This window comes from Cucurbita pepo, chromosome LG07 (assembly GCF_002806865.2).
Source record: "Cucurbita pepo subsp. pepo cultivar mu-cu-16 chromosome LG07, ASM280686v2, whole genome shotgun sequence".
In the NCBI taxonomy this organism is placed as follows: Eukaryota; Viridiplantae; Streptophyta; class Magnoliopsida; order Cucurbitales; family Cucurbitaceae; genus Cucurbita; species Cucurbita pepo.
In genome coordinates, this window is record NC_036644.1 from 5,826,224 (window position 1) to 5,839,831 (window position 13,608).

A 13,608-nucleotide genomic window follows, 5' to 3' on the forward strand; every position below is an offset into this window, starting at 1 on the left:
TTACCACCATGCTAAGTGTGACAGTCCTACATTTTTAACTAAGCAATGTCGTGATCTTCACACGCTCACGACCAGCCTTGAGGGGAACCCAAGTCCCATATGCATTTTTCGCCTGACTTTGTGGCTTCGTTGGACTTTCGACGAGGTTTGTTTTTGCCAACTGAACACAACTTATACAGAATCCAAGCTTGTTCGGCCACATACGTTGCCTGTGCGTGCATGTTCAATCTTCTGCAACTCAGCCGACGTGCCTCTACACTAGGCCAAGTCATTTGTTCGGGTTCTATCGAGACATTGGACCTTCCCGTGTCCATGCCATATTAGTTACGAATTTTGAATTGGATAGCGGATGTATGATCCAACCTTCGACACATGGGCTGGTGTGCAATGTCGGTACATTGTGTTGTTCGATATTGTCCTTGAAAAACTCATTTTAAAGGAAGTCGCTCAAGACACTCCTCATAATGTTTGCCCTCACTGTGACACATTATGTGCCATAGGGTAGTTCGCTTAGGCCACAGGGCTCGGAGTGGTGGAGAGTTGACACCATGTCTCCCCCTATAATACATTTTGAAGGCATTTACATTCTGGTGGGTGTAGCCATGATTTTGTCGAATAGGCATATGGTGTCGTGGAGTGTCCGTTCGACGTTTGATTGACACCAAATTTGACAAGTTTTCATATTTCATATGGACGGACTTGACTCCAGAACTGCATGTCCGAATTCCCTTCGGAACCCCGAGTGTTGAGGTTAAGGCCCGTGGCCCCACCTAGCCCTTCAACAAGCCTATCTTTGACACTCATGTCTACTCATTGTCCATATCTTGTTAATGTCTCGTCTTCTCTTCAATGCACATATTATATGGTGTGTTGGATGATGCACCGTCCTCATAGGTGGCACCATGGCCTTTTGGCCCTCGTGTGGCCGGATGGGCGCCACTTGAGTGTCGCCGCTTTGCTTATTGCAACGTGAGGATCACAATCTACTCTATTCACAATATGGTTGTGACACTAAGCATGTCTATCCATCATTCGTTAATATTATTGTTGAACATAATTTTTACCATTGTTTGTTTTATCATTGATCTTTTATTTCTCTTTTATCTAATTATGAAATGAACCTTGTTTGGGAACGTAAATATTTTTACTTGATTTGGTTGTCTTTAAAGCTTGTAATAATTTAACTATTATAAAGTCATTTGATCATTCATTTTGATTTTGCATTTTGAAGTTATTAAATAACCTTTTGGAGGAGGATAGGTGAACGAACATGGTTGTGGAGAAAACATGAGGACAGAGCTGATAACAGGAGTAATTAGATCAAACATGCATGGAAATTGAAGAAAGTGTATGTTAGTGACACATTTGTAAGAAACCACCCATGAATTATAGTATTCTTTTTATTAAAACTTGTTTACTGCATTTAGATTGGAGGAATTCCATGCATTATGCTTTTTACAAAATATATCGTTGAACCAATCAAGGAAAAATTAATGAGTCTCTTCATCTTGACTGCCGAAATGATACTCATATGAACTGTATTTGGTAACATTATGTGCTACCAAAAGCCAAACATGAGTGATCAATTCACCTCCATGTCTGATATGTTCTGAATGATATTCCATTTCACAGTGACTTGCTGCATATCCCAACATCTCAACCCACATACTCCCTATTACCTTCCATATGTTTTCATTGCTCATTGTTGATAAGCTATCTGCTAATTCTTTTACATCCTTCAGCAGATTCCAATTCCCTACAACTACTTTCTCTGCTTCTGATTCAGGTGGTGCATGTGGTTCCTTCACTTGAAGGATACCTTCTTTCTGTAATCCTAACAGATCTTTGCAGGCTTCCTCTTTGTTCAGACGTCCAGTTCTCGTTAACCTCCCGAGCTTCACGCAAGAATGGTCAAATATGATATCTCCAGTTGTTGATGATAGCACATGCGAACGCGTCACCAAAAGGTACATCATATAATCTGATATATTCATGATAGCTTCCATTTTAGCAATGTCAGTAGTATCATGAAAGCTCTCTATGTGATAGAAAATATTTGTTGTGATATGCCATATGAATATGCTCTTATCGAATGGTCTCTTGTCTACTGTTGTTTCAAGTGCTTGGATCACGTCATTGAGTTTGAGTTTTTCTCGGTACCTTCCGATTGTCCATTGGCCTCTTTGATCGAACTCTTCTTGTCCTTTGATCTTATCTATCTCTCTGAGTTCTGCTACCACAAGCTCTTTCACTTTCGGATCGACGTCGATTCGATCCAAACTCAATTGCTTTCGGAGTTTCATATCCATGCCCCAATATCGGAGAATTTTGATTCGGCTGTAGTTTCGGTGCTTGGTTTGCAAGCAGAAATCTAAAAGATTGAACTGCCCCATTGTATTGGACCATCTTCTCCAAGTTGCTGATTGAGGGGCTAGAGACTGCAAGAAACCCATAAGAAAAGGAAAAGTTTCATAGTGCCTAATCATTTGGATTATAGCCCAATCTGTGTATGGTAATCTCAAGATCTGATATACCTCAATTATCAGAGATGCTATCAACACAAAATGGATAAACCCAACACTGATATTATACACAAAAGCATCCTTGAACAAGACTGAAAACCCAACTAGTGTGGCTATCAAGCTAAGTAAGCTAATACAACGGAGAATTAAACCCTTACGAGTATATACGACCGGTGCTTTCGTATAAAGTGCATCGTACATGAAACCCAGCTCAGAATCTGTAATTCTGAACACGTCTTCATAGTCACAGTCGTCGATGTAGAGTTTTTGGTATTCACAATCAGTTGGAGGATAGTAAAGCCAATTCTCTAGATGTGGTTTTAGGCAGCAAAATCTATAATAAGCTCTTAAGATCAATTTTGCCTCTGGGAGTTCGTTCTCTCCCTGTGGCAGTTTGTCGAATAAACGAGCTACTTCGTGATATTTGAAGAAATCGGCAATTGTGAAGCCAAAGTTTCCGTTGAGTGCTGATTTTAGAGCCCATGATGTTTCTGCATACTTGATTATCCCAGCTAAAGACATTGGCAAGTAAAGAAACGATGTTCTTGAATTTGTCCATGACCTTATAAGAATGTAGAACATTATAGTCACTTGGATCACCAAGCTGAAAATTTGCCTCACTCCTAGCTGGTTGTCTTCGATCGAGTAGGCTGTGATCGTATCTGGATTTCCTATTTGCATGAACATCAATGGTGCCAACAACGCCTGAATTTGGGTGTGCGTATTGCGTTGGTCTTTTCCTATTTCGATTGTCGTTAGCTTGCCCAGAACAACCGTTGCTAGTTTAGCAGCCAATAAGTAGGAAAACCAAACGGTTAAGCTGAGCTTATATCCCGGTGTGTGCCTTCGACGACATCCATTGAAAGTTAAGATAATTTGGAACATGAAGTTTGCCAATACTAGCAACTCAATGCCCCAGTAACTCCATAAAGAACTGATATCTCTTGGTATAATTTTTTCAAATAGTTCAGAAAACATGGTTTCTTCTGTCTCGTAGATATGTCAACGAAGTGAAGAATGTTTGAAAACTGCTAGATGATAGAACAGATTCCCATTGTTATCTCTAAGAAAAAAGAAAAGCTTTATAAGAAGATGAAGAACAAAACATATATGAAAGGCGAAAGGCGAAAGAAGCTGGAATCGAAGGTCGTACCTGAAGCCAAAACTCGAAAAGAACAAATAAAATAATCGGAAGAGGCTAATGAATTTAGAAAAGCTACTTCACATATATAACAAGATAGGAGAAGTCATCCCCAGACATATTCTTGAATTGCAAGCAAAATTTGTGAGCTTCTAGTTTAATGTATCTTGTGAGAAATTGGCATCTTCATAAGGACATTCCTTTCAAAAGAATAAGAATTGCTTACCTTGGACAAAACTTTTGGCATCTATCTTATTGTAGTCAAACAGCGTAGCTGGGGTACAGATCTGTGGCCTGAAAGTTCTTCCCACATGGGAGCTTGTGAAATAGGAGCATAATGTTATTATACTCTTTAATCTTTAGAAAATTTGAAGATCATTACAAGGAATATGGGCATGGTTAGAACTATTTACACAGGACTTTTAAAAATAAGTATTGGCCTGTTTCATTCGTTATTTGTTCCCATCCATTCACATCCATTCACAAACTTAGGCATATAAACACTACATGGGATCTCACATCGGTTGGGGAGGAGAACAAAGCATTGTTTATAAGGGTGTGGAAATCTCTCCCTAACAGACGCGTTTTTAAAAACCTTGAAGGGAAAGCCCAAAGAGGACAATATTTGTTAGCGGTGGTCTTGGACTGTTACAAATGATATTAAAGCCAGACATCGAGCGATGTGCTAGCGAGGAGGCTGAGCCCCAAAGGGAAGTGGACACAAGGCGGGGTGCCAGCAAGGACACTGGGCCCCGAAGGGGGGTGGATTGTGAGACCCACATCGGTTGGAGAGGAGAACGAAACATTTCTTATAAGGGTGTGGAAACCTCTCCCTAACAGACGCGTTTTAAAAACCTTGAGGGGAAAGCCTAAAGAAGATAATATATGTTAGTGGTGGTCTTGGGCTGTTACAAATGATATTAAAGTCGTACACTGGGCGATGTGCCAGCGAGGAGGTTGAGCCCCAAAAGGGGGTGAACACAAGGCGGTGTGTCAACAAGGACGCTAGGCCCCGAAGGTGAGTGGATTATGAGATCCCACATTGGTTGGAAGAGGAGAACGAAACATTCTTTATAAGGGTGTGGAAACCTCTCCCTAGCAGACGCATTTTAAAAACCTTGAGGGGAAGTCTAAAAGTGAAAGTCTAAAGAGGATAATATCTGTTAGTGGTGCGCTTGGACTATTACAAATGGTATCAGAGCTAGACACCGAGCGGTGTGCCAGCGAGGACGCTGTGCTCCTAAGGGGGTGGATTGTAAGATCTCACATCAGTTAGAGAGGAGAACGAATCATTCCTTGTAAGGGTGTGAAAACCTCTCCCTAACCAACATGTTTTAAAAACCTTAAGGGAAAGCTCCAAGAGGACAACATCTTCTAGCGGTGGGTAGCTATGACACACTCTTTTTCGATTATTGATTATACATTATGTTTCCATTGGCATAGCTTAGAACAAGATCAGTGAGGTTGAAGTGAGGCAGTTGAAACAAAACTGGGGTAGCCTTGTTTGACAGATGTTAAGATTCGTAGCCAGCCTTGTACAGGTAGCTTCTTTGAGAAGGCTACGGGAAAACAGGTAAAAGTAATTGCATAAAGCTTGATTCATACAAGGGGGAAGAAATACCTTGTTCTTCTCATTAAGTACTCTTCACAAACAAGTAACTAAACAGAATGTAATTTGAACCTCTGCTATGATTGCTGGATGATTGATTACTTGTGATGGTTGTTTTCCCTTGACCTTTTTGATACTTTGATTCTCTAATATATAACGTTTTTGGAAACCTTCCCTGATTTTGACCTCTCAGATAATTAAATATTGGTTTTCTTTTGATTTAGCTTTGCAGAATGTATTCAAGTCAACAAATTGGAGTGGGTTTATATTATGAAGAACGAGGTAACTTGATTTGCAAGTTTGTTGATTGTTTCTTTAATACTTTTGTGTTTATTTGGTCTATGAACTTCAAAATGTGTTCTGAACGTTTAATTTTGTGTTCAATGGGTGGATGATTTTTTTTTTAAATCTTGAGATTCCTTCTAGATAAGGAATTACAAATCCGGAAAGATNTTTTTTACTATTTGATATATTTTTTTAAAAAAATTATAACTTTATTAGGTGCGAAATTGAATTTTATATATGATTCATACACTTAAAGTTTAAAGATTTATTTGAGGATCATGTAAAGCAGAGCAAGGCTAATTTCACTTAGTGTGCTCCCCTTACGTTGAGTGCCCCGCCTAGTTCACTAGGTTGTTGGCCTATCAAGCACTGGCTGCTTTTGTCGTCTGCTTGGCAGGGTCTGCGCTCGTTGTATCTTAAAGTTTAAAGATTTATTTGAAGTTCATGAACTTATTAAACATTTTTCAAGTTTAGAGACCAGGTTATATATATATATATATATATATTTTTTTTTTTTTTTTTTTTTTTTTTTAAAAAAACCTTGTCAAGTTGAAAGATGGGTATATATGTATGTACATATATATACATATATATAATAATAGCGTATTATTTAAATAATGGTTATGAAATGATTAGATTTTGAATATTTATAGTAGAGTACATAAATAATAAAATAAATGCGAAAAGAAAATTCCTGAATATATTATTTAAAGATAAATAGAGAAAATGGGGAAGGAAATAAAGGTAAAGATAATATAATATAATATAATTTATTTAATTTTCTATTGGAAGTTATTGTAATTGTGATTTCATTCGTTTGTATGAAAGTCTAGTTTTTTATATTTTTATTCAAAATAAATTATAATTAAATTACGAGAAAAATAGTAAAAGAATGTATTCTTGCCTTCAATGAGTTTAAATAGAATATATTTTATGGAAAAACCCAACCAAAACTACAAATTAATTAATTAAATTGACAGCTACGTATAGAAAAAAATATATTTTTTCAAAATTTAATTTAATTCTAAAAATTAGGAAAATTGAACTCAAATATATAAATTTATAAAATTGGACCGAAGAAATTATACTCAGTCGTTTGAATTAATTTTTTAAGGGCTCATTTTAACGCTAAGAAAATTATTTCACATAAACCATTAATCCTAATAGTGTTTGTGGGTTTAATTGAGTAAGGTTGAAATGTTTTTTAGATTTAATTTAATTGTTTATAGTGTAAATTGTTCGTTACAAACCATCTTTATTAAATAATGAATTCAATCAAAGAAAATTCTATTTACTGTCTATTTATTTATATTCAAACATTTAATTAAGATTTGTAATTTAATTTTAGAATAAATAATTAAAAAAAAATTATGAATATAAATATATATAATTGTATTTTTAGCAAAAAAAAAAAAATAATAATAATAATAATAATAATAAATTAATTAAATTAAATTAAAATTAATAACATGTTGGTTCTATAACCCATTCTAATTTTAAAGGATACCGGAACTAACTCAATACATAAATTTTTTATTTACTTGAACATAGTCTTATCTAAATAAATTCATAATCCAACTCTATTGGGTTCGTTTGATCAGCCTGAATCGAGGGTTATCTCCCGCGTACACATAGTATGTCATTTTTTATGCCTCAAGTTTAAGATTCAGAATCTCAATTTATCACCTACAAATCTACTATTTTCACGTTATTAGTAGAGCGTGTTTAACTCTAAAATTTATATTATTAGACGATCGCAAAAAATGTACGATATTAACTATATGTTATTTTAGATATTTATTTTCTTTTATTGGTTCGGTTCATTCATATACCTTTCATCTACTCGGTTTCCATATTAATAATCTGGCCAATAATTGCAAACAAATATATTTTCTTTTTTTTTTTATTTTTTATTTTTAATTCAACATCTTACGTAAGCATTTTCAATCCAAACGTATTAAATCCATTTTTTTTTTTTATAAATAATAAATCCAAACTTTCTTAGTGGTCAATTGTGGCAATGATTGTTGATTGGTGCTTATGTGGACCAATCCGCGATGAGGTCCCACCCTATGAAATCACATGACGTCCTCATCTGATTGCTTCTCCCATAGACTACATGTTAACTCCCGTCTACGTGTCAGTCACCACTTGGGAACCAGTGGGTCCCACACACATGCAGATAATCCGAATCTCTGCCACGTTGTACTACTGCGTTTCGAAATGACAGAAGTACCCCTTCAAAGATTTTCATTTACGACGCTGACCAAACTCGTTATTGAAGGGGCATTATAGTAACTCCGCTTTTTCTTGTTTTTTTTTTTTTTTTTTTTTTTTTTGGTTAAAATAAAAAATAAAGTTTAAATTAATACAAATTATTAAGTTTATATGATCATAAATATTGGAAAATAGATGGTAAATAAATTAAAGATAATAATAATGGCAATAAACCACAATTTATTAAATCAAAATGGTATAAAATTTATGGTCCCCATTAATTAAATAATTGTAAATAATTTAAAATTTACTTCCAATAATAAAATTACAATAATTATCTTTCCTATTTAATAGAGAAATTAACATAATTCAATTAAACGTGTGCTTACCATTTAATATTATTATAAGACTGAAACTTTCTTAATAATAAAATTTTATAATAATATTTTATTTTGTTAAATTATAATTTTTTTTAAAAAATAATTTTTAATAAGGATAAAAAATTTAATTTTAAGGATTAGATTCTAATATATATATATATTTTTTAAGTATAGGGACTAATTTTATAATTTAATTTATTTATAATCTCCCGCTTTTCTGTACTGTCACAAAGATCTTTAGATTTTTATGTTGCTACACTGAAGAATATCGGTGTGATGTCCCACATTGGTTCGGGAGGAGAACAAAACACCTTTTACAAGAGTATGGAAATCTTCCACTAGCAGACGCGTTTTAAAGCCTTGAGGGGAAGCCCGGAAAACTCAAAGAGGACAATATCTGCTAACGGTGGATCTGGATTGTTACAACTCGTCTTATATTAAGACTGAAATACACACCTAATTTAAATAAACACAAAATAATTAAAAATGGTACGGATGAGACGGTTCATCTTTTGTCTACCCTTTGTACTATTCCAAGATTCTTTCATTCTAATGAAGGGTTAGCTTATTCATGCATCAGTATACAAAAGATCTCGTCCATAACATCGTGATTTAGTAGTGTATACAGTTTAGTTTGATTGGAAAAATCTTTTACACTAACTCGAAATTTCGTGTTGGTTGGGTCGGTGACTCAAGCAACCCAAATTGAGTTCATGATATAACCCAAATTGGTTGTCGGGTTTTTTTTTTTAATTATTTAAAAAAATTCAATTTATCAATAATACATGTTACATCAATAAATAAAATTTCTTCAAAATCAAATATCAAACATTTACAAGTCAACATATCACTACCAACCATTACAAATTTTTAGATATTCTCGGTTATAACCTAATTTTCGAGTTGGTCAAGTTGACTCGATAACAAAAAGTCAACTCTTGAATCAAAATTTTTAATTTTCCAAAAATTTAGCCGAACCAAAATAATTTTTTTTAACCCAACTTTTTATGATTTGGGTTGAGTCGTCCAAGTTGGTCGGATTATTAAGTCATATGAACACCACCGTCACCCTGATGTACCGACAACGACGAGGGACCCACAATCAAAATCTATTTGTTCTAATACAAATCATTTAAGCATAAAAAAAAGGCCTATTTTATTCATTATTCTTAATTTCTAAAATTAGAGAGAAAATTAAAAAAAAAAAAAAAAAAAAAANATATATATATATATATAAAAGAGAAATTCTCTATTTATGATGAAACCACGACGTTATGTAGCCGGCAAATTGGATTGGATTCAGCCAACCCGACCCGACCCGAACAGCGGTAAGATTTTTACCAAATCTGTCCCTATATATTTTCTCTCTCTCTCTCTCCTCTTTTTTTTTTTTTTTTTTTTTTTTTTTTTTTTTNAAATAAAAATAAAAATTGTGGAATTTTCAGAATCTCCGTTGTCTTTTGCATTCCTAATTTCCTATCCATTTCGGTCGCAGATCGTCGTTCTAGGGTTTCGTTCTTGTATTAATTTTGAATCTCTGTGTGGATTTGTTTCGCCATTGATTTCAGTTTTTCACTATTGGTGAAGGGGAAACGAGAGGAAGAATTTGATGGTGCAGTTGATGAAATCTGGGAATCGCTCTCTGGAGCCGGATATGGCGTCGCTTTGGGACAAGGTGCCGGTTAAGCTGGAGATCGAGGACTCTCTTGAAGAGGAGCATGGTCCTCTCTCCAAGCGATCGAAAACGGCGACGTCGTTTTCACCGGTATGTGGAATCGGTTTTTTCTTCTGCTTGATTACGAATAAATGGTGTGGGGGAGATTTTGTTTTCTTGGAACTATTTTGAGAAGATGAATGTTATGTATTTGAACCACGAAGTTGAACGTTTAACCTGATTGTTTTTCTTCGTCCATTTTTTTAAAAATGGGGATTGATCTTCTGTATCCCTTTTTGGTATCCTAGTTGTGTGATTTATGAGAATGTTCTTCTCATTCTCTGTGGTGATGTTTATTGTTGAAGCATTGCGGTGAATTTTTTTGTTTTTAATTTGTGATTTTCTCATCGCTTGATATGATTTTGGTTTTTCGTTTTTTTTTTTGTTTTCTGTTTTTGCATGATCTTGTCAAACGAGAAACAACAGAGTGATGGCACCGATGATTTTCCTGTGCCGCCTGCTCAATACAATCCTCTTGATGAGCCTAGCCCTCTTGGTTTGCGGTTGAGGAAGAGCCCTTCACTGTTGGATCTAATTCAAATGAAGCTTTCTCAATCAACTCCTGCTTCAACTGATGTGGCGGAATGTGAAAGCTTTAACTCTTCAATGAAAACGGAAAATAATTGCACTTCCATTCAGAGCTCTACTGACAAGCTGAAAGCTTCAAACTTTCCTGCATCGCTTCTACAAATTGGTGGTTGGGAGGTACAACCTATCTCCCCTGTGTCTCTAATAATTAAACCTGTGGATATCAAGTAATTTAGGTCTTGTTTATTGACAGTATAAATCAAGATATGAAGGCGATTTGGTGGCGAAATGTTACTTTGCTAAGCATAAGCTTGTATGGGAAATTCTTGAAGGTGGGTTGAAGAGTAAAATAGAAGTTCAGTGGTCTGATATTATGGCCTTAAAGGCACACTGCCCCGATAATGGACCTGGTACTCTGAATGTGGTGGTATGCACCTCTTATTTTTTCATTAATGCCTGCCTTGCGCGCTTTCTCTTAGCTTAATGCTCGAGAGTGTATTTATGTGGAGGACTTCTTGCTTTTATCCAATGACTGCCTATTTTCATTTTTTGATTGTCTTATCTGTAGTTGGCTCGACAGCCTCTTTTCTTCCGGGAGACGAACCCTCAACCAAGAAAACACACATTATGGCAGGCAACTGCTGACTTTACTGATGGCCAGGCTACTATGCACAGGTAACGCTTGTGATTTTACCATCTTTGAAGCATGTCGAATTTTATGCTCAAAGCTTTTCATTTTGTGCTCTCGTAAATTTAGTTCCCCATCAAAATCAATGATGGAAAGTTCTCTATATTGACAATTATGGATGTTCTTCATGTCTTTTGTACTTAATTTTTAGATTCAAGAGTGGGAAATTTGAATATGTTGTCGTTTCATTGTCATTTCCTTCAATTGCTTTTGAGTGCTGACTCACCTATTGGGTGCATAAAACACGTCTTTCTTTGACCATGGAATATTCTCTTTTGCTGGCAACTTTCCATCTTTTGAGAAGAAAGGAAATGTAGATCCACTGAAGAATATGTGGACCTGAGAGACAACTTACTAGATGACATGGTTTTTATGAAGATTCTCTCTATCATTCTCCATTTTCCCCTTGTTCTTTTTAGCTTGGATGAGAAAATTAATATCTTCCTTGCTCAAAGCTGAACATATAAGATGCATACGCATGCCTGAATATATCACTTGCATGGATAAAAAGTATTCAATAAAAATGATTTATTTTCCTCATGTAAGGACAACTCTACGTGTCTCGGACTCTGGACTTCGGTTATAATCATAATGGAAATCTAATTTTGTGATTGTTAGGCAACATTTTCTGCAATGTCCTCAAGGGTTGTTGAACAAACACTTCGAAAAGCTAATCCAGTGCGATATGCGTCTTAACTTTTTAAGCCGGCAACCAGAGATAGTTTTGGATTCACCATATTTTGATCGAAGGGTTTCTGTTTTTGAGGATCCAGAACACCAAGCAGAAACTAGCAAAGGATCAACTGTATCTGTTCTGACAGACGGTGCCTCACCATCTCCTCAGCAATCATCCTTGAAGATAGAACAACAAGACTCTACTTGTACGACAGTGGAACATCACTCTCAAGAAGCCCCATCACCTTCCTCAGGTGACTTTTTATGGATCTGCTTTTTGTTATATGTGTTTTAGTGAATACGTTTTACATACTCTTTTTTTTTTTTTTTTTTTTTTTTTTTTTTTTTTTTTTTTTTTTTTTTTTTTTTTTTTTNTTTTTTTTTTAATGCATTTATTATTAATTGATTATTTTATTAAGATATTATTGAATAAGTTAAAAGTAATATAGAATTGGGCCCTACAGAGAGAATCTCTTTGACTTCAACATTGAAGATATTTTAACTAGTGGTTATAACTTCTGATAAATGGAAAAAGGAGCGATGATGAACGAAGGGTGGCCCAGCAATCTATCCACCCTCATCACAATATCATCTCTGCTCGACAAAAAATATCTTATATAGCTTGTTGACTTAAATTGATTTGATTTCAAAGGGAATACATTCAAGAAAGATTAGTTTAGAGAAGAATATAGTATATGCTTTTTCCACGCCATATTTCTGCTTATGAATTATGTGCATTGTCTTGGTTTATTCATGTTCTTTAATTGAAGACAAAAGGGAAGCAAGTCTTTTAGTTCATAAATTCTTGGTGTGTCACATCATGATTTGAATGAATGGTCAATATTCCTGGTCATCGATATCTTTTGTAATTTGTTTCTGGAATCTTGGAGTTATTTTCTAGGGTTCTATCAGGAATTAGCGAACGTTTGCTTGTAATAAAATATCTGTGCTGTTCCTTTGTTGCTAATCAAAGGCAGAATATTTTGCAGCCGAAGCAAGTGCAAATTTTGAAGTTGGTAGTTCTAGAAGCACGAGAAATTGGGAACAAATGAAAGTTCCTGGGCTCCACCCGTCCATGTCGATGAGCGATCTCGTGAATCATATTGGACACTGCATTACAGAGCAGATGACAGCGGCAAATCCATCATTTTCTGATCAAGGAACAGATTGCCAGGACATACTAGAGGATATTGCACAGTATTTACTGACAGACAACCAATCTACAACTTCTGATGAGAAATCTCTCATGAAAAGGGTCAATTCTCTCTGTTGTCTCTTGCAGAAAGACCCAACCAATACCACAACTCAGAATTCACAGTTCGATGAAGAAAGTCGTGGCGAAGCACCTGATGACAAGAAGAGCGACACAGCTGATAACATATCGAAAAACGATGTCAAAGCTTTTGCAGAGGACGTAAAAGATAACGCTGGCAGTAAGCAGGCAATCGGTATGTCTAGGAAGGATTCATTCAGTGAGCTGCTGTTGCATCTTCCTCGAATAGCATCTATTCCAAAGTTTTTGTTCAACATCTCTGAGGAAGACGATGAAAATTAAGTAGTCTGGCTGAAATGTTTCTGTATATTGTTTCAGAAATCGGCAACAGAGGACGGTATTGAAAGCGTTCGACAAATTCCTCATGGGATTCTGAAATATATATATATATATATTGATGAAGAATCCTGCATGTGTTATTCATGTATTTAGGCATTTGATGTATGTCTACAGCTGTTTTAATTCTTTCCTCTGTAATGTTATGAGACAGTCCCCACCTTACATAAGTTGTAAATTGAATATCCTTTGGTTAATCAATTCTATTTTAGAGCTTATACAACTTCAAACCAGATGTCT

General features: G+C 35.3%; 2 protein-coding genes across 2 annotated transcripts; one reads left to right on the forward strand and one right to left on the reverse strand.

Annotated features, from left to right (window-relative positions):
- Positions 1 to 1,364: 1,364 nt before the first annotated feature.
- LOC111798897 lies at positions 1,365 to 4,041 on the reverse strand. Its single transcript, XM_023682245.1, has 2 exons — positions 3,676 to 4,041; positions 1,365 to 3,585 (listed from the first exon to the last, which is right to left on the reverse strand). The coding sequence occupies exon 2, from the start codon at positions 3,498 to 3,500 to the stop codon at positions 1,491 to 1,493; it is 2,010 nt and encodes a 669-aa protein (XP_023538013.1). The 5' UTR covers positions 3,501 to 3,585; positions 3,676 to 4,041; the 3' UTR covers positions 1,365 to 1,490.
- A 5,537-nt stretch (positions 4,042 to 9,578) lies between these two features.
- LOC111798683 lies at positions 9,579 to 13,601 on the forward strand. The gene is made up of 6 exons (XM_023681985.1): positions 9,579 to 9,919; positions 10,295 to 10,573; positions 10,650 to 10,823; positions 10,965 to 11,071; positions 11,703 to 12,013; positions 12,749 to 13,601. The coding sequence occupies exons 1-6, from the start codon at positions 9,764 to 9,766 to the stop codon at positions 13,312 to 13,314; spliced, it is 1,593 nt and encodes a 530-aa protein (XP_023537753.1). The 5' UTR covers positions 9,579 to 9,763; the 3' UTR covers positions 13,315 to 13,601.
- The last annotated feature ends 7 nt before the right edge of the window (positions 13,602 to 13,608 follow it).